At 40.5% G+C, this 24797-nt stretch overlaps 1 protein-coding gene across 4 annotated transcripts in view; it reads left to right on the top strand.

The window, feature by feature from the left end:
• CDK17 (cyclin dependent kinase 17) overlaps window positions 1-24797 on the top strand; it is an 87028-nt gene that overhangs the window by 34634 nt on the left and 27597 nt on the right. For all 4 annotated transcript variants that reach the window (XM_077339117.1, XM_077339119.1, XM_077339118.1 and 1 more), the window contains exons 3-5: window positions 2809-2973; window positions 8240-8373; window positions 21400-21525. In XM_077339117.1, the coding sequence (XP_077195232.1) occupies window positions 2809-2973; window positions 8240-8373; window positions 21400-21525 (425 nt within the window). The remainder of the gene's footprint in view (window positions 1-2808; window positions 2974-8239; window positions 8374-21399; window positions 21526-24797) is intronic.

Here is a 24797-nt window from a genome sequence, read left to right as displayed (position 1 = left end):
TTTAAAATATATATATAATTAATTCCCACCCATTTGGGAAACCCCTCCAAGGCTGTCAAGAAACCCCAGGCTGTCAAGAAACCCCTGGTTGAGAAAGCCAGGAAGGATGCAACATTTTGTTCTTGAGACAGGAAAGGCATAGATTCCCTAGGGCAGTGGTCCGCAATCTTTTTTAGGCTCCGGACTGGTGGGTGTGGGAGAGCGATCCGGTGGCCACACATGCGCGGCCGGTCTGCGTATGCGCATTTGCGCCATGCGTGCCCGCAAACACGCATGCACAACAGTTTCGCGGCACTTCCAAGGCACTTCCACGCATTTGTGCATGCGGCCGCACTTCCCTATCCTCCCCTCCTGCAAAAAGAAGCTTGCTGGGCCACGAGCTAATCGGCTACTTTGGCGGCCGTTTTGCTTGCGGCCTGGGAAGTTTCTCATTGCGGGGGCACGGGGATAGGGAGCCGCAGCCCGGTGCTGGGTGGTTGAGCCCAGCAGAATTTGGTTTCACATATATCACAATGGCAATATAATATCCTTGGATTCGAGCTGCAAATATTTATGAGTAATATAATAAAAGAACACATTTTAGAGCAGGGATAGTCAACCTGTGGTCCTCCAGATGTTCATGAACTACAAATGCTGGCAGGGGCTCATGGGAATTGTAGTCCATGAACATCTGGAGGACCACAGGTTGACTACCCCTGTTCTAGAGTACCTAACAGAATTAGATTGCTTTTTAAATATTGTCCAGTTTTGTTTAATCTTAGCTACTTGATGAATATCTTCCCAGTCTCGGTAAAAGATGTAGGTTTGTGATGTCTTAGTTCAATAAATGTATACTGTTCAGTAACATCTGAAAACCTTTGAATTCCACTGGATCTAATAGGTAGGACATAATCAGATGTTGTTTAGAAAGTGCTTATGCCCCAGTTGTATCAGACCCTTCTGAAATAAACTGAAACTAGTTGCAGAATGGGCTTTGAAAGCCCCTCCCCCATCCATCAGAGTTTGTTAGCAGGGCGGACCCAACAGAGGACGGTGCTTGCTCGTTAGCAGCCCAGAGGGCTCGCCCCCTCCACAACCACCCTTCGTCCAGGGGCCTCTCTCCTGACCTGCTGCTGGCTCCGTGTCTGAGAGCAAACTGGCTAGCATTCAGGAATGAAGGTTAAGAGCTGCAGGAGCAGGGCCAGTCTGGCCGTGCCCTGATTGGCCCTATTCCAACGCGGACATTATTGTTGTTGTTGTTGTTGTTGTTGTTGTTGTTGTTGTTGTTGTTGTTGTTGAATTTATTTCCCGCCACTCCCTTGCGGCTCGTGGCGGGTTACAACAGTATAAAACCCCATAAAATACATTAAAACCAATTAACATGTCAATAGTTAATGACTACCTGGCAAGAGCGGCTAATCAACTACCCATTCCCCCCCTAGCAAGTGGAGAGGGGATACTGATGGTACTCGTGTCTAATCCCAATCCTCAGGTCCCGGGGGGGGGCGTAGATGTTAAGCCTGGTCTCAACCGTAAACCTGGCGGAAGAGCTCCGTCTTGCAGGCCCTGCGGAACGATGGAAGGGCCCGCAGGGGCCGCAGCTCTCCCGGGAGCTCATTCCACCAGGCAGGGGCCAGGACCGAGAAGGCCCTGGCCCTGGTCGAGGCCAGGCGTGCTTCCCTAGGGCCGGGGACGACCAATAGATTTTCTCCCGCAGAACGTAAAGCTCTACGGGGGGCATAGGGCGATAAGCGGTCCCTCAGGTATGTGGGTCCCAACTCGCGTAAAGCCTTGAAGGTTAAAACCAAAACCTTGAACCGGATCCGGGCAGCAATTGGCAACCAGTGCAGCTGCCCCAGCACTGGCTGGATATGGGCCCTCCAAGGTGTGCCAGTGAGGACCCTGGCAGCTGCGTTCTGCACTAGCTGAAGTTTCCGGATCAAGGACAAGGGAAGGCCCGCGTAGAGCGAGTTACAGAAATCTATTCTGGAGGTGACCGTTGCATGGATCACCGTGGCCAGGTGTTCGGGGGACAGGTAGGGCACTAGTAGTCGGGCCTGGCGAAGTTGGAAGAATGCCTGGCCTGCTACTCTTTTGATCTGCGCCTCCAAGGTTAGGGAGGCATCAATGATCACGCCCAAATTCCTGGCCTGGGACGCGATGGTAAAATGCGCCCCTCCCAGGGTGGGCAAGCGCGCTTCCTGATCCTGCCCCCTGCGTCCCAGCCACAGGACCTCCGTCTTGGAGGGGTTGAGTTTCAGACGACTCTGCTCGAACCATTCTGTCACCGCTTCCAAACATCTGGCAAATGGTTCCGGGGGAGAGTCCGGGCGGCCGTCCATGAGGAGATAGAGCTGGGTGTCATCAGCGTACATATTCCACCATCAGCGTACATATTCCACCTCCCAGGCTGTTTCACAGATATTAAGAGGAACAATGGATAAGGATGGTAGTGAGTGAATTTCATCCTGTGGTTGCTTTACCCATTGTAGTAGACTTAGTGGTGGTTGCATGGTTGCTACATTGTGCCATTTTCCAGTATGCCTTCGTTTCTTTGGTTCAGTCCCAGTAGCAAGGACAGGTTTTTTGTATGTTTCTTTTTAAATGCTTCAGTAACGATGATGGTTAGCTGTTCTCTGGCCTCTAAATGCTATGGATCTCAATTAAATGCTATGAAAGTTAAAACATCAGAAACTGCATTTTTCAAGGAAAATTTTGCATGTTTTCCATTTCTTTAAGCTGTCTGAATGGTAACTCTTCTTTTCTTTCCTATCATGTTCCTGAATTTCCTGTTTGGGTGATTAATCAACTGTTGCTGGCAAATTGTAGAACCCATTGTGAAGAATGGCAGACCCCCAACATCTCATAGCATGCACTCATTCCTTCATCAATACACAGGATCCTTCAAAAAACCACCACTGCGAAGACCACACAGCGTTATAGGAGGCAGTCTTGGCTCTTTCATGGCGATGCCAAGGAATGGAAGCCGACTAGGTAATATATTGCATTGATATCTTTGTATTAACAATCCACAAAGAGAATATGTGAATTCTTTGGTTCTTCTTGCTCTTTAACACTAGTATTGTAACAATGTTTCATATACATCCATAGAAACCTAATTTAAGAATATGAAATGTTTCTTAAATCTGTAATCCAAATCTGACTTGGACAAAAACTGTTTATTGTTACATTCATAGACCATTAAATATCACATATTAAATCCAGATAAAAACAGTAAAAAGCTGCCTGGATGAAATAAAATCGCATAAAAGAATATGAAATCTTAAACATTAAACATCATAATATGCCCTAGCCACTATTACCATCAATTATCTTATTTTGGGCTCTGCACAGATAAGCACAGAATTTGGCCATTTGGCTTGAAAAATACAGGTTTTCACCATTTAAGCAAAAACTGTGTATGAAAATAGTAAACATGTTTATTGGAAGTTAAAGAGTTCTGGTGTAAACAGTGATAGATATCAAAGAGAGTTTGCATGTGAATGGCTGGCATCTAAATATTTAAAATATATTTCCAGTCCTGATTTGATCTAATTTTAGGAAATAAAAACCTTCTATGTGATATAAGCAAAATGGGACACCTCATCACTGGTTCATGAGAGTCCTGCTAGTGAATCAACTAGTTCTCAACAGATTTGGGAGCTTGGCCTATTGGAAGTGCAGAATAGCTAATCCATACTGGTCTTTGCCCCTGGATAGACTGGTGTGTTAATTTCACCATTTGTTTTAATAGAATGACAATTACTTCAAACAATGGAATCATGTTTGAAAGAGATTAAAAACAACATTCTACAAGATAGAACCATCCCTCTACACAGGAGATAACCCAATGTGATAAGCCAGATCTCTTTTAGAGAGAAAAGTGAGATGTAAATAAATAAGCAAAAGACAAATGAATTCAGAAATGAAGATTTCTGTAAATGCCCAGATATGTAACTATTTTGTCATATTATAGACAAAAATTGTATTTGTTATCTCCCATGTGGGATTGCTCCTGAATTTAATTGTTGGAAGAAGACATAAGTAAACTTAATGGTAGCTGAGTGGATCCGAATTAAAGGCGGAATGTCGCTATTGGCTCCCCATACTTAAACGTGTAGGATCCAGTTTCCTGAATTAGAAAATAATAATGTGGATCTCAACTTTAAACTCATTTAGGCTAGAGATTACAGAGGTGAAATGCCTACAGAATTCATAACAATTCCCCTTCCTAAGTCTGTAGGTGGTTTTTACAATTATACTTTTTGCATCAATTGCATGTTTCTTAATTGGAATAATTCTTAAATATTCATGAGTCCAGTATTTTCCCTCTCTTTGGAGAGAAATTACCTGGCAGGCTTGCCTACACTTTGTGGCTGCAGATAAGAATGAGGTCTCCCGGAGGTGCAATTTTGGGTCAGTAAGCTCATGGTATATAAAACTTCTCTATGAGCAGAGTACTATTCTGTATTATAGGCAGAAAGTACTGGACTTGGTATGGTTCATTTCCTGCATGAGTTACTGTTCACTTGCTTGGCTGTATCAGATATGTTTGAATAACAATTTGGGCATAGTTTGATCAACATTTATTATGCAAAGCTTTGTATTTATTAAGAAGTCAATGCAATTTTGTTATGCTTTTCAAGCAAAACCAGAAAAATCTTATGTAAGACTATAAAAATATCTGCAAACACAAGAAAATCCAACTCAACAAACAGCAGTCATTAACTTCTGCCGAATTGTAAGCTTTAGAACAGTAATTGCCAAAATGGATGCCATTATTCACAGAGGGATCTTTTGTGTCCTCATAAACTAAGTGACTGGATAGTGTGTTGTCAACAGGTCTGAGATCAACCAGTTATACTGCAGTAATATGCTTATCACTGTCATGAATAATTTCTCAGGTAATTAATTCAAGAGTATGTTGCATACACACATATCCTATGGCATTAGAAGTCTGTTTGATGGCTTCATGCCCAGTTTAGATTTAAGTAAGATAACTAGAAAATGTTTTAGCTATAGTTGGAAGTAGGTCTGGATATCAGTGCAAACTGTGTAAACATTTCAAGAAAGTCCTGCATAATCATGTTTATCTGGATTCATATACTTTAGTCAAGATTAATTCCTCTGTCTGTCTCTATTCTGGTTGAAAAATGCAGTGATTGTGTGTTTTAAATCAAGTCAAAATAATCAAACACTGGACAGAGCCTGAAGAATCAGTAACCAGTGTGATCCCCCTGATTCAACCTAATATCAGTATATTCTGGGTAGGATAGTGTGATTTCTCTGACCATATATATATATATAATATATGATTGTATCCAATGAGCCTTTGCCCTCAGTCTGCTTCTTTACCAGTCCCTGTCACAAATGTCTTTCATCCATGCATTTCCCATGATTCCCAGCATAGTTTGTTCATGGTCAAAGAAGACCTTCTGTCTCTCTCATGAGTGGAAAAGCTGGTTGTATCTGTGGTGAAATGAGGCTGTCTCTGCTAGCCCTCCCCTGCTCTGTCTCAACTGTTCCCTTTCACAAATCGGGTTTGTTCTCTGCTGCCACCAGCAGGCCACTATAAGCACTGTAATTCATGTTCAGAATCCCCTAATTTCTGCCATCATAGAGATGGAGATTGGGGGAAACATTGGGAATCCCAGTCTCCATGGTTCTTTCTAATACTTGGGTAAACATAAGGCCTTGTGTATTACTGCAAAGACCCAAATAACTACAATTTAATTTTTAAAAAATTTTGTTTAAGCATATATGCAGTTCTAAATGCAGCCTTATTTCCCTAGGTCTAAAACCATTTTCTTTCATCTTAGTAGCTTGTTTGGCTGGTTGCCTGTTTTTATATCATGTGTCTTTCTCTGAGTCCCCATAAAGTCTATTTAACATCTGGACCCCTTTCTTAAATGGAGAGCTGCTTCTTCCCACAAGCCTCCAAAATCCCTCCCTTTGAAGAATCACCAGGTGGAAAAGAACCAGAGGTCACCATTTGTTCTTTTAACCCACATAACCTGGCTGTCCTTTGACTTTTAGGGCTGCATTCATTAGCAGGCAGATGACTAGTTTGCCACCTACTTCAGCTTGAAATTTAGAAGGAATTGAGAAAGGGAGAGAATCTTTTATTTTGACCAAACTGTCTGAGTTTAACCCATGAGCATTCACTGGCTGCAAAGGGAAAATTCATAAAACTAAAAAAAGAGAAAATGTTTATACAGATGTTCGGGTGAAGTATCCTATCACCTCAAGATCCATCCTATTGTTTCAACATGCTTGCCTTGTGTATGAATAAGGTTGGACTGATCACATATTAAAGAGGGTGTTTTTTGGTTTGTGTGTTTTTTTCAAAATGTGTGTTTTTTTCTTCAGGGATAGTTTTTTCAGCTGTAGGTTTGTGGTCTTAGCATTAGAATTTGTTTCAGTGGGGATTTACACATAGTTTCAGTTTGCTATAGCACTTTATTTTGAAAAGGAGTAGAAAATTAACCATATGACATGAAATGGAATGTTCTTTAGTTCCTTTCAGAATAGCCATGATTTCTCTTGTATTTTGCAGTCATTTATGAAGAAAGGTTGGAGGAACTTGGTCTGTTTAGCCTAGAGAGGAGACGACTGAGAGGGGATCTGATAACCATCTTCAAGTATTTAAAAGGGTCGTCCCCATATAGATAAGTGGTCCCCAACCCCCGGTCCGGGACCGGTTGGTGGATCAGTCGGTACCGGGCCGCGGCTCCTCCTCACCTTCCTTCCCGGTTGTTGCCTCGAGGGCTGCCCTGCCATTCTGCCGCCGGCTCACCTTTGGTGCTCTCCAGCAGACGCCATGGCTGGGGCTCCCCCTCGGCGTGGGACTGTGCAGCTGCTGCTGGCAGCGCCCCCCAGCGGGCGGCAGGAAGTCAGGGGCGCCAGCAGGAAAGCAAGTAGAGCAGGGGCTCAGGCAGCGACGTCCCTCGGCAAAAGACTACCCCCCCCTGGCCTCAGTAAAATTGTCAAACATTGACTTGTCCCCGATGATAAAAAGGTTGGGGACCACTGATATAGAGGATGGAGCAGAATTGTTCTCTCTTGCCCCAGAGGGACAGACCAGAACGAATGGGATGAAATTAATTCAAAAGAAATTCCGTCTAAACATCCGGAAGAAGTTCCTGACAGTTAGAGTGGTTTCTCAGTGGAACAGGCTTCCTCGGGAGGTGGGAGGTTCTCCATCTTTGGAAATTTTTAAACAGAGGCTAGATAGCCATCTGGCAGGGAGGCTAATTCTGTGAAGGCAAAGGGGTAGCAGGTTACTGTGGATGAGCGATAGGGTTGTGAGTGTCCTGCATAGTGCAGGAGGTTGGACTAGATGTCCCATGAGGTCCCTTCCAACTCTATTATTCTATGATTCTATGATTTCTTATGGGTTGCAGTCAGTTGTCTTTAAAATCCTAAATCAGTTTTTAGAAATTGAAATTGAATACCCAGTTCATTTTTTTCCTTTCAATAGTGGTTTTTGATTACCCACTATTTGTATAGGGATTTAAATCCTGCCATTTCTTCTGCATACTGATGCTGACAAGGTTCATGTGCCTATTGACTGATTATTCTAATAAAAGCCAGAGCCAGTGTGGTATAGTGGTTAGTATTGGGTTGGTTATGGGAGACCAGCTTGAATCCCTACTCTGCCTTGGAAGCATACACTTGGCCTAATTTACTGCACAAGTTGTTTTGGGGATGAGAATGAGAATATGTTGTAAGCCATTAGGAAGAAAAATATGATGTAGATGAAATAAATAACCAATCTGAACATTGTAGTAAATAATGAAAATATGGATCAGATCTTATACAACTAATTGTATTAGTTGGCTTTTTAAAATTAATGATAATTGTTCAGATCTCTGGCAATTCTTGGCATGCTTCAAATATGTTAAAGTATTAATATTAATAAATATCACAAGGTCCTATCACCTTGCTTGAAATTTCCTCTATACCCACTCTTAGGCAAAATAACTATTAATATTTCCTTAAATTATCAGTTTTTTAAAAAATGGATCTAATGATCATTGGTTGTAAAATTATATATATATATATATATATATATATATATATATATATATATATATATATATATATATATATATATATATATATATATATATATATATATATATATATATATATATATATATATATATATATATATATATATATATATATATATATATATAGTAAGTAGCCAAGAGAAACAGCAAGTTAACTATATGTTATTATTATTATTTAAATTTAGACATTGTACATGAAAATCTGAAAATGGGATCAGACGGTGAAAGTGATCAAGCTTCTGGAACATCATCTGATGAAGTCCAGTCTCCCACTGGTGTTTGCCTCAGAAATCGGATACACAGGCGGATTTCTATGGAGGTAATCCAGTTTCCTATAAGGAGGCACTCTGCTAACACTAGTCTTGGAATCAATGTTTCACTTGGAACTAACTTATTTTTGGTCAACTGACACTAGCAAGAAAAGGAGAATCACAGAAATGAAGTAGTCCAGTTCTGAATTGAAAGAGGGTGTTTGAAGAGGGTGAAAAATCCATCCTTCCAATGCAAGAGACTCTCATCTAGAAATTTGCTCTGTCATTGTTCATAGCTTCTTGTCTCCTAAAACTGTGGAGGCCAGCAAATCCTTGTGAAAAAACCTCAGGTTCTGAATTTTAGGGGGTGTAGTAGGCCAGCCACAATGTCACTTTTTACTTGTACTCATGTACACCAAATCAAAGGTGAATATCTGCATTTCTAAACATTGTTGCTGTGGGACTCTGTTTTTGAGTGGTGAATTGTCATAAGGGCTCTAGTGACTGGAAATTATGGCAAGTACATATCTTTTGATTGCAGTACCAATTTAACCATCCCATAAGTCTACTGCATATTTGGTAGCTAAATCATCTTTAAACCGCCCGTGGCACCGCGGGCGCCATGGACTAAATAAATGGGTAAGCGGTTCTAAGGCGGGATGTGTCCGTGATGAGGAAGGGTCCGGATTGGACCCTTCCTCAGGACAGACAATCGGAGGGACCAATCGGCAGGCGCAAAGCGCCTGCCGATTGGTCCCTCTGATTCCCAGCCCAGTTGCTCCCGGCCTGACGTGGCGAGAGGCGCGAAGTGTCAGGCCGCCGCCGCCGAAAGACTGCCGCCCAGGGCAGCCCCCCCGCCTCAGCCTGCCGCCGCCACAAGCCTGCCGCCCGGGGGAGGCCCCGCCGACAGCCCGCCACCACGCTGCGCCCACGACCACGTAAGTGCCTAGCGCCCGCTGTATTTATCATACAGTGGGCTTGATTACTAGTTTCCTATAATTTTATTCACAGCAAGTCGAGATCAGACTGATGCTTATAACCTTATGGCCATAAATAAGAGACATAAACATACCAAGTAAAACAGATGCTAGATTAATGAAAAGCAGACATTATAAATAGCATGTCAGTATAAATGAACAAACAGAAATATGGGTTGTTAATAGACAGCCATATTGTGTAATGTGAAGGTCAAGGTTTACAGAATAAATCAACATTTGGGTACCACAGCTAGCAGTATGTTCCAAATCTTCATGTTAATTTCTCCAGTGGTCTGCTCAGGGGCAGTCTGAAAGTTCCTCCTCTTCACAGGGGGGGATGCAAATCTTCTGCCCAGCTTTTAGGGCACTTAAAATCCCTGCCTTCACCAGCAGGACACAAATCTCTGCACTCCAGTTTGAGCACAATTCCACAATGCGTAGCTTCTGTTTCTTATTGGCTCTGCCAAGTGCCCTGGGATTTCAAGCAGTGGTGTGGTCCCTAACCTGCAGTCAGGCTTCCCTGGGGGAGAGGGAGATAGCCAGTCTCCATGGCTGTAGGGAGCTCCAGCCAGTCAGGTTCGGAGCTTCCGTTTAACTGTTCAGAAGATTCTGAGCCTTGTGACTGCTGCACCAAAACACCTGGGCCTGCTTGAAGAGGCCTGTTTCACCTTTCCCATAGTTTATGAGCAGCCTTGTGTCGAGTCCACAGAAGTAATCTCCAAGTTAAGATCGAGGTCTTCATGCACTTCTTGCATTTTGTCTTGTCTGGTTTTTATTTTTTAATTAGAAAGACTTCATTTAAAAAAGGAGGGGGAGGCCAAGAAAGGCAAAATGGTGGCAAGAACAGAGGAGGCCTCTTTTATTGAGAACATGGCTTCCAATATTGATTTGCCAATCTCTCCACTTCAGTCCTCCCAACAAGGGTCTCTTGTGGGGCTGAGGCTTCTGGCTGTAATGTACCAGACCTTTCTGGGGGAAATGCTCAAGCTAATCTCTTGCAATGGCTAAATGAGGAAATGCAGAGGGAGATCAGGGAGACCATTTCCCAAACTCTCCCCAGTTATAGGGAATCTCCTAGGCCCATCAAACCTAGGTAGCCTTTCCCCGCCTACAGTAGTGTGTTGGGGAGCAGGGGACTGGATAGGGATTCTAACTCCACCCAGAGCTAAGAAGAGAAGGCTGGACATTCAAAGCAGGCTGGGCATTCAAAGCACTCTAGCTCCCTTTCAGGGATGGAAGAGCAGGTTTCTGAATGTTCTGAGTTCTCCTCTGTCAATGCAACCAGAAGCAACACCTGGCCCAGAAATTAGGAAGTTGACCCAGCTTCCAAGGTGGTGATCATTCTCTTTAAAATTGTACACCTTTTCAGGAAAAGCATGGACAGGAATTAGATTCAAAACAAGGCCTTACCCTCCTTGAAGAAGTTGTTCAGTCAAAGAAACCATCTCCTTCCTTTCATGATTCCAGAAGATTCTCTGGTTTTTGATTACCCAAATCTTCTAGGGCAGGGATCCTCAACCTGTGGTCCTCCAGATGTTCATGGACTACAATTCCCATGAGCCCCTGCCAGCATTTGTAGTCCATGAACATCTGGAGGACCACAGGTTGAGGATCCCTGTTCTAGGGGTAAATGGCAACCAAGGCATTCAGGAGGAAACAATTGCTCCGTCAACAAAAGCACAGCCCAAAGTTCCAAGATTTCCAAAAAGCCATCTTCTGCATGATTATATAGAGGCACTGGCTTGTCCAAAAATAAGGGGACACCTTCAGACGTTTGCAGTTTGTTGGGGGAACACTGTGGGAAATTATAGAAATGGCATCTCAGTTACTTTCTGGAATTTTCCTCTCTTCCAAACATCAGATTCCTACAGATACCTCAGTGCAACTGTGCACATAAACATCTTCTCACCAGAGCTATTCAGCACTTGCTAGATATCAGTGCCATAGATGATGTTTCTAAGGAGAAAAAAACTCAAGAGTATACTCGGTCCTTTTCTTGGTGACATGAAAGAATAGTGACACGACAGCAATCTTAGGTCTAAAATATCTGAACAGAAGGCTAATATAAGCCAATATAAATTAGAGCTATACATGTGGCAGGATAGGACAACTAATTCATGAACTACCTACCTACCCATGGACTTTCTGGCCACAGTGATCTATGCAACGGTCACCTCCCGGCTGGATTCCTGTAACTCCAGGAAAAGCTGAAGGCCCTGTTGGAACTTTCACAGTTCCGCAGGGCCTGTAAGACAGAGCTCTTCCACCAGGTCTTTGATTGAGGCCAGGTCTTGGGTCAATCAGGCTCCTCCATGGGGACCAGATCTTCACACTAACATCTGTGATTACCACCTTAGCTGGTTGTCGGGGGGGGGGGGGGGGAGGGTTAAGGAGTCTCACCACCTGGTCATATTGTTGTGGTATTGTTGAATGGGTCTTGTGGGGTTTTATTTTTTATTTTATGCACTGTCACAAGTCTTTAGAGAGGTAGCATTATAGAAATCTAATTGATTGAATGAATGAATGAATGAATGAATGAATGAATGAATGAATGAATCAGCCATTTTCAGAGTTGATGCCCTTGCATTGCCTCTTTCAGATGAAATGAGCTCAGTTATTTGTTTAAAGCTCTGTAAGTGTGCCCATCCCATATGTTTTATCACTCTGGAACATCTCTTTCCAGCTTCTACTATTGTTAAAGAAAGGAAGTTGGACATATAATAATAATAAATAATAATAAATAATATCTAGAAGGTACCTTCAAGGCAGTTGTTGGGAGAGCTGGTAGACACCCCTGTGATGTTTGGGGGGATGGAAGTGACTAGGCTGTATCAGGCAAGAATTCTCGTGGATTCACATACTGTTTCTGTGCAGATCATTATTTCCTAGACTTCTTGTTTTGTTAAAGAAAACCTACACCTGTCTCTAGGACTTCAAAATGTGATACTGCAGTTATTTGATCCAGCCTTTTAGTAGGAGAAGTTAACCCTTTCTGAAACCTCTCCTAGCTCCGGTGACAAAGCAGCTTCACAATAGGTCCAACATCCCTTTTTCAAGAACCAATGATTTGTCTTTTGGTTGTGGCATGGAAATTGTTCCAGCTACTATAGAAATATTAATAGGAACTTTTATCTGCAAAGAAATATTTGTGCATAAATTAACATTAACATAACTTTGACCTAATTAATACCCATATTATAAATATCCCAGTGTGACTTTTAAATATACCCCACTCTGACAGTGCAATTCTTAGTAGAGTTACACCCTTCTAAGCCAGTTTGCTTCAACAAGTTTAGCAGGGTGTAATTCTGTTTAGGATTACATTGTAACTTTTGTAAATATGTTTCTGAATTCCTGCCAAATTGGGGTAATAGAGGGTGTGTGGGTAAACAAGAGCACATAGACATCTATCTCCTTAGAACAAAAAGTAGTCTAGGCCAAACGTGACTTGCTCTCTATTTTATGCATGTTTTCTCAGAAGTCAGTTTTTGTATGTATAAGATCACATCCTTTCTTCGTAATCATCAGATACACATAGCTTAAAAAAAAACACCCAAAACATTATGCTGCTTTTCTACTGCAAAGTGTTTGCTTCCAGTGAGTGTGCAAGTATAATTAAGTGGAATGGCAAGATAAGCATAGAGTCACATGATTTTTCGCTTTCACTTAGAAGTGCCCAGAGGAATTTGCTGACATATCTGGGATGCACAGGGAAAAAAGTACACACCTAGAATATGGCCTCAGTCCTTATTATTTAACAATATTTTGAAATCTCAAACCTTGAGTTTCTGTGGTATGTCACCATTTTAAATATCCCTGATTCATTCAGTTCAAGTCTTGTTGTAAGGTTCAGAGTGCAAACTGTTAGTGTGGGGAAAGGATCATTCATCTTCATGGCTTCTGTGCAGTCCCATTAGGGGGGGGGCATTTCCTGTTAATGGATAAACATGAACTTCCTCCCCTCTCTCTTTCATCCATTTTTCGGTATATTTAGGTTGCAGAATTGTTAATTCAGTTCTTCAGTTTCCAGGCTAATAGTTTAGTATCACATCATCATGCTTCAAAGGTACAAGTTGGTGCCATTTGGCCTTCTGTATTCCTCTACAGCTGTTATTTCCTTCTATATGCCATGGGGTGACCACTTTTAAAATCAGCAATAACTGATTTTATCACATATCACATTATAATAATCTAAGTATTAGGTATTCTGAATCACCAGCTTCCATTTTTAAAAAATGATCCTCAAACCCATCTTGTTTCAGAGATATAACCTTTCCCTTCTTGTATCCATAGTGGAAAGGGCTAGAGACTTCTATTTAAAATAAAATCTGGGAATTCAGAGACCCTATAGCAATCTAGCAGCTGCCAATATTTTTACAAAACCAATAAAGTGGCTCGGGGGGGGGGGGCAGCCCCAGGAAAACTACAGGGTATTGTTGCTATTTGGGCAAACCACTTTTTGAGCGGTCATTCAAAAGAAGGTTGCAATATAGCATGGAGATCAGCTAACAGTTAGTAATCCCATTGAGCTTGCCCAGGCTCTTAAGAGTGTGTGAAATAGCTCTTTAGATTCTTGTCTAGGTCATGCCTTTCCTTTTAAATGTTCAATATGACTTCATCTGAACACTTTTGAGGTAACGTCGGCTTCTCATTGGAAGCTAAACTGCTCAAACGAATGTGTTCAAAAGGATGTGCATGTGTCCTGTCTGTGGGCTTTAGGTGCTGGAAAATGAAATTGCAAAAAATTGTCAACAGCTTGAAAAAGATGAGAATCTGCTTGGAAAAAAAGTGTGTCGTTCAATGTGGTACATAAAAGCCCAGACCCATGCCATCTATTACTCTCAAGGCTTTTAATTAATACTGCTGACAAACCCACCTAATACAGCAGAAAGGTCTTGACTTCAACTTTTCTCTCTTCCTGTTGTGGCAAACAAAATCTTTCATGACAACAAACAAAGGGAGGAAAGGTGACTTGATTTCCTTTATTTATAGGACTGAGTATGAATGTACCAGGGGGGAATTGTAACAAAGCTGAGGCCGATCTTACGTTGACTTTATTTATATTTACAGTCTGTGTTGCTGTAAATCCTCAAAGGTACTTGCTCAAATAACATTCATTTTGTTACATCATGGTATGTTTATGGAAGATGATGGTGGATCAGGCCTTTCCCCGATCTTTTCCTACCCTAAGCAGCCTGTTCATTCTGAAAATTCTCACTAAGGCCAGAAGCAACTCAGAACCAAAATGCACCATAGTTACAGGGGCTAGCAGTAATTGGAGTAAGTCAGGTAAATCACCACTGCCTGCATCCTTCACTGTCATAAACTGACCCAGGCTCTAAACATTCTGTTATGTGTCATCTTTTACAATTGATAGAGAAATGAACTTCCTACATGAGGAAAGCATTACTTATTCCCATTAACTGTGTCCCTGACACAGCATGATGACACAGTAAGCCAACAAATAATGTAGTATGATTCATGTTTGAAAATTGTCTGGCTTTTGCACTTAGATGCATAGTTGAAGTGCTTAAGTGCCTTTATTTGGGCATATTGTTTGGATTTTTACAGTATATACTAATTTTTGAACAAGGAGGATGGGCGAACACAAAAAATTCAGTTCTGAAAAAATGAGTTCCATTCATAGGATAACCTTCTGCTGGCATTTTTGTCTTGAGAAAGGTCTTGCCTGGTACTGGTTGCAATCAAAGATGGCCTTGCACTTATGCAACAGAAAGTATTAAAACAACTATTTATCAATTTATATAATGTTGTCAGTCTTTCCTGAAGAGCTTGCAGGCTAAATTTTGAATTTGGGGGAATTGAGGATAAACAGAGAGTATATGCATACATTCAAAGGGCTTTGTTCCATCCCTTTTATTGAAACATCAAAGAGTTTGGGAAGAGGTAGATTTTGTTGAATAGGGATATAAATGAAAAAGAAAAAGTTAGCATCACATAGATGTTGTAGTAAGCAGTTGTAGACGTAATAAATAACAAGGGAGTTAGGGATGGGTGGGGGGCCTGAACAAATTCTGGTTAACCCATAAACCTGCCTTTGTATGTCATGGGTAACTGGTGCTGGTATTCAATTAGGATTCTCAATAGGGGAGAAAGAAGAATGTGTAGTATGAGCTCAGGGAAGGGCTGTGTAATAGAAAACCTTCTTTCTATATGTAAGGTTCCAAGTTCATTTCCTTTGAAAGGCTCAGGTGATGTGAAAAGCCTGTACCAGAAAACTTAGAGTACCAATATCAGTCATGTAAATGCTATAGTAAACCTTAGTTTCAGGTGGGTAGTCATGTTGATCTGCACTAGAAAAGCAAGACTAGAAATAAGTAGCACCTTAGATAACCACAAGATTTCCAGTGTACAAGCTTTCAATAATCAAAGCTCACTTTGTCAGATACTATTGGCCTTGATAGATCAATGGTCTTATACTCAGTATAAAAGACCTTTTTGGTGTTCAAGAATCCAGGTTCATATATGTTTGTCCTCAGCCTGTCTTGATGTAGCTTGTCTGAATGCAAACTTATGTATATACAAAAGAATGAAGCATTTATATTGAGATGGGCTGATGGAAAAAGGCCATCACATTGTGTAAACACTGAGGCAAAACAATAAAATCAGAGTCCAGTAGCACCTTTAAGACCAACAAAAATTTATTCAGGGCATGAGCTTTTGAGTGCAAGCACTCTTCGTCAGAGCTTGCACTCGAAAGCTCACACCCCGAATAAATCTTTGTTGGTCTTAAAGGTGCTACCAAACTTTGATTTTATTGTGCTACTTCAGACCAACACGGCTACCCATTTGAATCTAAGGCAAAACAGTTGGTTATATTGCCCAATGAGGGTTCAAAGAAATTTATGATGATTTGCTTAACAGTAGTTGAAATTATAATGCTTTCTCTGAGACTGTAAAAGTATCTGTATTCCAGAATCTTTTTCAAACTGCTTATCCTTTTGGCTTCAAGTGTTCCAGCTCTTTCATTTTATAAAAATGTATCTCAATTTGATCTGACAGCCATCAAGAAGGAAGGGAAAGGGTGGCGGACAGACTGAGAGAACAAACTCATGTAATACAGCATCATAATATTTTTTTTTAAATTACATCAGTCTCTAACTGTGACTGGGACACATACAGTGGTTTCTTTGTCAGTTGAGTATTTGCATATTATGGCCGTTTTTATTTGTAAGGCCATAAGACATTGCCATGACCAGAATGGCCCGGTTAGCATGTTTTCAGAAGCTAAGTAGATTCAGTCCTGGTTAGTATTTGGATGGGAGACCCGCAAGGCAGTCCAGGGCTGCTACGCAGAGGTGGGCAATGGCAAACCACCTTTGAATCTATAGCATCATAATAAGTTGGCTGTGACTTGACAGTAGTTTCCAACCCACCCCAAGGTCTTTTGCGGCCAAGGAACCTGGATTCAGTTCAATCAGGAGTTTAGGGTCACCTAACCAGGAAATTAAACGATAGCGCAGACAGCATCATGAGCAAACACACCATAGTAAATAATCCTCAGCAACCAGCAGGCTGTGACTTATTAGCATGCAGCTTGTGTCTGTTGCTGACATGTCTTCTTGATGCTGCTTAAAGGTAGTGATGTGGTTGATTCGAGCTGATACTTGTGAAAGGGCAAAAATCAGTTTTATTTTTACCTGCATGGATAATTCTATTAGTATTCACCAGGCTTCTAGATTTCTACTTTTTGGGTTTTTGTTTTTGCTTTCTATCCCCCTGTTTTTCCATTTTGATGAGAACCGTTTTTATATAATTTTCTTTCACATATGCTTTGCTACTTCTTTCTAAATATTAACTATTTTGCAGCCATAGGCTAGGAAAGATATTGGATGTAGCACCATTGAGCTCAGAAATATATGAATGTATGTTTTCTTCCTCTGTTACTTTGTAGAGCTTGGAACTTAGGGTTGGGCGCTTCAAGAACACTGTATACTGAATTCCCAGGTGATCTTTCATTCAGATACTGATCAAGCTTTAGTGAGATTCACAGGAGTTTCATAATCACGTCTCCTGATACATTTCTGTGTGAGTCCTGTGTTTGTGTGTGAGTGGGGAGGGGGGGGGAAGAGTTGCCTGTAAAACACTGCACTAGGACCACTGGCACTGCCCTCATTTCACCCTACTCCCCACCCTTGACCACAGATAATAGTAGAAAGGAGTTATTTTGATTGAGAATTGGTATGAGGGAAAAGGTTTAAATTCTCCACCTCACCCCCTCCTCAGAACCACAGTTTCAATTCAGTTTGTCTTATCTCTCACAACTGCATTGAAATCTTGGTGGCAAAGCTGGAAAATCTGATCATGAAAAAGAGAAAAAGATCATGAAATAAGCTTTCATTTTTATTCCTTGGGTCTTTTCTGTTCTGCGGTGCCTAAATATATTTGGCTACTTCTTTTTTTTAAGTGAAGTTAATAGAAATCTTTGAAAGTAGGGGTCAGAAGAGCGTATTCATCAATTAACTGGCTTTGGGTCACACAGGTGAAACGATTGATACTGTTTAAACAGCAGTATCAAATCACAATGAGTTATTAATAGGGTTGCTGGCTCTTGATTAGGAAATACCTGGAGATTTGTGGGATGGAGGGTGGAGTTTGAGGAGGGGAGGCTATAAGGCCACCCTTCAAAGCAGCTGTTTTCTCTGTCACTTGGAGATCAATTGTAATAGCCTCCGGGGAAAGGCGACGTACAAATGTAAAAATAAAATAAATTAAAATGATGGGAGATCTCTGGAAGTTGGCATTCCTATTTATGAATATCTTTGCACACTGTTTGAGAGGGCAGGCAATGCACAATGTGCATTTGAACGTTTTTACAGTTATCCTGGCATGCCTCAACAATAAGACTAGCTTAATTTGTGATACTTCCACACTTTCATACAGTTTAGGTTGGCTGGGGAAAAATACTGAACAAATTCCAGATTTGAGAATTCTTATATTAGGACAAATTGATATCAACATTCCTGGTAACCGTCCGCTTTTGAAGCTTTATAGGCCTTGGGGTATTTCAGGAACAAAGGTATAATAATGTTTTTCCTCATGACCCACTGCAATGATTTTTTAAGTAGGATACACATTTGTTTAAAATTAAAAGTGTGTGTGAATTTTCAGTAAATCAATATGAGGTGGGGAAAACTGAAATTATATAGACCATTTGAGATCACTTGTTTATGGAACTTTGATCCTTTTTTAAATGTTGAGAATTGTAGCTACATAAACATATGGATATTATTTTCGCTTGAAAATATGATGCAATTGTGTTGAGAAAATAATTGGAAAAGAAATAGGAACACCAGCTACATTGTTTTCTTAATGTTAAATTTCTGTGCTTTTCTCAACGTCTATGTATTTATGGTCTCAGCAGCATCTAATTTCTTGGTTGTCATAAACATCTGTGAAGTATGTTAATCATCGAAGAAACCATTATCTGACAATAATATCTCACAAAGCACAGAGCTCAGTCTATATGGTTTGTTTAACAAAATTGGAATGAGAGAATCCTTTGCGTTACTGGGAGTCTTGACTGGGAACTCATTTAGGCTTAGTTAAAACATTTGTCTCTTCTGTCTCATAATTCTAACATTTTTAGCTTTTGTTGAGTATTATTTAGTAGAGTTAGGAACCCAAAGATTGAGCTGCAAAAATAATTTGGTATTGAATCATAGAATCATAGAGTTGGAAGGGGCCATACAGGCCATCTAGTCCAACCCCCTGCTCAATGCAGGATCAGCCCAAAGCATCCTAAAGCATCCAAGAAAAGTGTGTATCCAACCTTTGCTTGAAGTCTGCCAGTGACGGGGAGCTCACCACCTCCTTAGGCAGCCTATTCCACTGCTGAACTACTCTGACTGTGAAAATTTTTTTCCTGATATCTAGCCTATATCATTGTACTTGTAGTTTAAACCCATTACTGCGCGTCCTTTCCTCTGCAACCAAAGGAAACAGCATCCTGCCCTCCTCCAAGTGACAACCTTTCAGATACTTAAAGAGGGCTATCATGTCCCCTCTCAACCTCCTTTTCCCCAGGCTGAACATTCCCAAGTCCCTCAACCTATCCTCATAGAGCTTGGTCCCTTGGCCCCAGATCATCTTCATCACCCTCCTCTGTACCCTTTCAATTTTATCTACGTCCTTCTTGAAGTGAGGCCTCCAGAACTGCACACAGTACTCCAGGTGTGGTCTGACCAGTGCCGTATACAATGGGACTATGACATCTTGTGATTTTGATGTGATGCCCCTGTTGATACAGCCCAAAATGGCATTCGCCTTTTTTACCGCTGCATCACACTGCCTGCTCATGTTTAGCTTACAATCCACAAGTACCCCAAGGTCTCGTTCACACACAGTGTTACCTAGAAGTGTATCCCCCATCCAGTAGTCATGCTTTTCATTTTTCTGACCCAGATGCAGAACTTTACACTTATCTTTATTAAATTGCATCTTGTTCTCATTTGCCCATTTTTCCATTGTGTTCAGATCTCGTTGAACTCTGTCTCTATCTTCCGGGGTATTTGCCAGTCCTCCCAATTTGGTGTCATCTGCAAACTTGATGAGTAGTCCCTCCACCCCCTCATCTAGATCATTAATAAATATGTTCTAGAGGAGGGAGTGGAGGGACTACTATTGAGACCTATTGCTATTTAATTTGTTCATATTGGCCTGAAACTGGAAATGTAATGTAGTGGCCAGGTTTTGGAGGTGGTACCAAATTATTCAAAAAAGGGAAAACCAAAGTGGATTATGAAGAGCTCAAAGGGGATCCTTCCAAATTGACAGTCATACCTTTTCTTCTTATATAACACTGGAAGTCAAAAGCACCAGATGAGATTGTTTAGGCAGTAAATTTAGGAGAGACAAATACTAATTCATGCAACAAATAATTTCTAGAATCATTGCCAGTGCACATAGTGATGGCCACCAGTGCAGATAGTTTTAAAAGCAGATTAAACAGGCTTATGGCAATTAGCCATAATGACTATGAGGAACTTCCATATCCAGAGGATAGGAAACACTGAAAGGAGTGTTAGAAGACAAGGTCAGGGGAAGGCTTGGCCTCAATATCCTGTTTGTTGGTCTTCCCAGTATGCTTCATGAAACATCATAATGGACTTGAGAGACCAATGGTCTGATCCAGCAGCACATCTCTTACAATGTTCCTATATTGTGAACATTTATATTGCAGGGCTATTTAGTCAGGGTTTGTCTTTCTGTAGGTCTTATAAATACCAAAATTTAAATAGAACAAACATCATTGCCATTATTATTATTAGTGGTGGTAGTTGCAGCTGTTCAATACATTACATTCCCAACAACCAGATCCTTCACCCAGCTTTTTTTGCAAACAGTGTTGCTTTGAATTTATCATGCCAATGGTTTGGATCTTCCTGTTCTTGGAATGATTCCCACATTAATTATTATATGTTTTATAATCTGAATATAGAATAGGATGTAAAGTTCTGTACTTTGTACTTTAAAATAACATTTTTACTCCATGCCACCTGACCGATGTTCAGAATACACTCAAAATCAGAATGGACACGCCTCCTCCCAGTTTAGTTAAGTAATGGTCAAGTTATCAGCTATCACCAAAACTGTAGTTATGAATAAATAAATAAGCCAAGTACAGAGCTTTGGAATTTGAAAAATTACAATGCAGAGGGATCTGGACAGTTGTGAGAAAATAGATAATCTTCAAAGTACTGAAATTCTGAGGCTATGGAATAAAAAAAGTAGGTTATTCTTTACTTCTGACCTTTGCCTTTCACTTGGAGATGGATTCAGCTTTTTGTCTGATAATGAAAAACAATAGTCGCATTCTCCTTTTTGACTGTTTGCAACAGCACAAGGTTAGGTTTGTTTTATGTAGAGGTTTGAGATGTAGGAACTGCAATAATAGTGCTAACTGGAAACAAGTTGTAGCCTCCTGTATTCAGACCTTGTTGATTAGTATGTTGCCTCACCTTTTGGTGTAAGACTTAATTATATGCTTTCTTTGCACAATTCATCACTTTAATTATAGAACACTCTGAATGGTTTATTTAACCCTACATTTTAGATTTGAAACTGCCTTCCAACAATAATGATTTATATTTTCAGGACCTGAACAAACGTCTGTCACTACCTGCAGACATCAGGATACCTGACGGATATCTTGAAAAGCTTCAGATAAACAGTCCACCATTTGATCAACCAATGAGTCGTCGTTCTCGCAGAGCATCATTGGTAAGTACTCTGGTAATTTGTAACCCTTCCAGAAAGGTAGCTTTCACAATCTGTTGTAAAAAGGCTTTTAACACCTGAAGAATGAATACCTGTATTGTGGCATAAACTTTTGTTCATAAAATACCAAATGGTTGGATGCATTGTCCCTAAGTATTGGGAGGGGGAGAAGGATAATATTGTGTATCTGTATGTATTTGTTCTACAATGTGATGCCAAAAAGGTCTGGCAATTCAAGAAATAATAGCTGGTTAGTGACATCCATTCTCTCTGGTCATGAATATGTATGGCAAGATCAAATGTATATAAAATTTGAATCAGGCATTTAGCTGAACAATATATATTCAAACAACACTACCATAGAGTCAAGCAAAAATCAGCCTGGCTTGTATAACTTCTAACAAGTTACATGCCATCTACTGACAATACATTTCTCCCATTAATTCTGCCATTTTTTACAGAGTGTCATTATAAATTAGATATTTAAACTGGTAACAGAAACCTTTGGGGGAGGATTTCCAGCATTATTGTATTACAAACCTTAAAGTGACCAAACTTAAAAAAAAAAAACTAAAGAGAGTTTAGAACATAGAGGTGCTAAATAGGAATAATTGACAGATTTAACAATGGAGATGAGTTTCAAAAAATTCAGAAATTTCTTTTTAAGTATTAGTAATGACTTAGATATGCCTATTAATTACCACTGGTAGTGGGTCAAACTCCTACTGAAGGAATTTTAATTTGACTTTATTGTGCATTAATACGTGCTCTTCACTTGGGGGCTGGCAAGTGGAGGATCCACAAGACTTGTGTGTGTGTGTGTGGAGGAGAATTCCATCCTCCCCACTTGCTCACTTGGTCGCCCACTTGTGAGCCAGCTTGCTACTTCATCTATCTGCCTGCTCTAGTGGTGGCTCCCCCACATCCCCAGCCCTTCCTGTAGCTCTGGCTTCTCTGCCTGAATGTCTTAATTGATTTAATTTAAGGTTTTAAAAATGCCCTTTTTAGTATTCTTTTTTACTCTGTCCACTTGTATGACCAGTTTATGCATCTAAATAATTATAGTCTGATGCACAAAAGTTTTTAAAATTTACTTTAGTTCAGAAAAACTCCTATAAACTATCCAATATGAATGTGCGATATACTTGATCTTAATAGAGTTGGATTTTTCATTTTAACTTTGTCTTTCTACTAACTGTTAGAAAAGCAATTGTAGTTACTCTGGTTTTACAGCTGGAATGAAGCCCACCCCATTATCTGCTATAAATCTATGCTGCCTTTACCACTTGCCAAAAGCAGCAAGCGATTCATAATGTCAGTTACAAGAAGCTACTTCTGTTTAGAAATCCACCTGGATTATTTAGCTATGACTCTGCCAGACTCCTGTTTCTGAGGTCATAATTCCCTAAGGGGTTAGAATACTTGTAAGCTCCACTTATAAATTCTGTGGGACCGAACTTGGAATGAATCTTGCAATACTTTAAAGAAAATGAAACATTTTTCTTATTTTTCTTTATTATTATATTTATTAACCACACACTCTCAGCTAGCTGACTCATGGAGGTGTACAACAATAAAATAACAGTAAGGACATACAGAAAAACAATATAACCATCCCTCTGCAGCCCCTAATATCAGTTAAACCACAATAGTCCCCTACAACCCAGCATCTCCAGGGGGCTGGTAAGAGATGGAAGAGAAGAAAGGAAGAGGGCCCCCAAGATCTTCCTTATCATTAAATATATCATATGATCAACACAGAACTTAGTAATACAAAAAATACATAATTTTATGGTCTAAACAATTAACTTTCCCTCCTTCACAGTTTTTCAGCCCTAAAGTTCATCTCTCTCTCTTCTTGTTGGTGGCCCAAGAAGACTCCAATTGGATGCTCTGTGAACAGGTTTCCAAGATGAAGGTTCCCAATGGACTTCCATTAAATACAGCCCTGCAACAATTATTTCTAAAATTTACAATTTAGATCCACCCATCCCTTACTAGTTTCCATCCCTTACTAGTTTCCATCCATAAATCATATTTACCATAAAGAAGCTGTTGAGCTTATATTAAGATCAAGTTTTCCCCAGCAGGGCAGCCTTGCTTCCCACAGTCTGCAACCTTCTGTAACCAGAGGCTCCACCCCTTCCTGGCTCATTCCTTTACTGACTAGGGGTTATATTCTCTTAGTAATCTGGCCTAAAGGACAATGGTGTGAATGTAGAGAAAAGTAAGCAGGCTCCTTTCAGCTCCCGTCCTCCAATATGATGTTTACTATCAAGGCAAAAGGATGCACATAAATATGAAAAATCCTAACTCCACATGGAATCTGAACTAACTGTGATTTACCTAGGAAAAGGAGCTTTCAGTGTGATTGAAAACTTATTGAAAAGTTTAGTATGCTGCAGGTGTGCAGGCTTGCCACATCATAAATGGTCTAAGGAAATCCTCATCACTACCTGTTGTGCTTTCACTATGTAATATTCTATTGTGTATTTTATTTCTATTTTTAATGTACAGTTTTATATGTATGTTGCTGTGATCTGAAATGCAAACCTGTAGTAAGAAAGAAGAAGCTTGGATGGGTGCTTGAAGTGTGTTATGATTGGATGGTACTTGCACCCGGGGTGGGGGAGTGTTGCGTGTGAAGCTGATCCATTTGTTTTGAGAGGCTTTGTGGAAGAAACCATTCAGTGTGTGTAAGAAGAAAAGAGATTGTATGAGGTGCTGTGAAGTGTGAGAGAAATCTATGTTCTGTGTGGTGATTATTAGGCTAAGTGGCAAATGAGAAAAAAAAGCCTTTGTGTCTAGGCCCACTTAAGGAACTTCAGAGAAACAAGAGCTGTACAACTATTTGGAACTATCACACTTATGTACCCATTTGAAACCATTAATCTTTTTAACCCTGCAAAAACCATTATGCTATTATCATGCTTATAAAAATGCTCTATGTGTAAGAGAAGTAAATGTTTAATTTAAGCTAAAGGATCCCCTGTTACCTCAAAGCCACCCTCACGCTTTGGCTATTCTGTCTTTCTACCAACTGACCATGTAAGAGCCTTTGGTGGCAGTGAAAATAAGTAGGGAGTGCTAAGAAAGGCAAGAAGGCAGCATAACCCATGAACTCAGAACACTACAGAGAGGTACTTTTACGTATACTGGGTCTCAGAGAAATGGTAAAACCTTATAGAATCATAGAATCATAGAGTTGGAAGGGGCCATACAGGCCATCTAGTCCAACCCCCTGCTCAACGCAGGATTAGCCCTAAGCATCCTAA

Source organism: Paroedura picta, chromosome 5 (assembly GCF_049243985.1).
Source record: "Paroedura picta isolate Pp20150507F chromosome 5, Ppicta_v3.0, whole genome shotgun sequence".
Lineage (NCBI taxonomy): Eukaryota > Metazoa > Chordata > Lepidosauria > Squamata > Gekkonidae > Paroedura > Paroedura picta.
The sequence above is the reverse complement of the archived record's forward strand: the minus strand, read 5'-3'. Positions and strand labels throughout refer to the sequence as shown.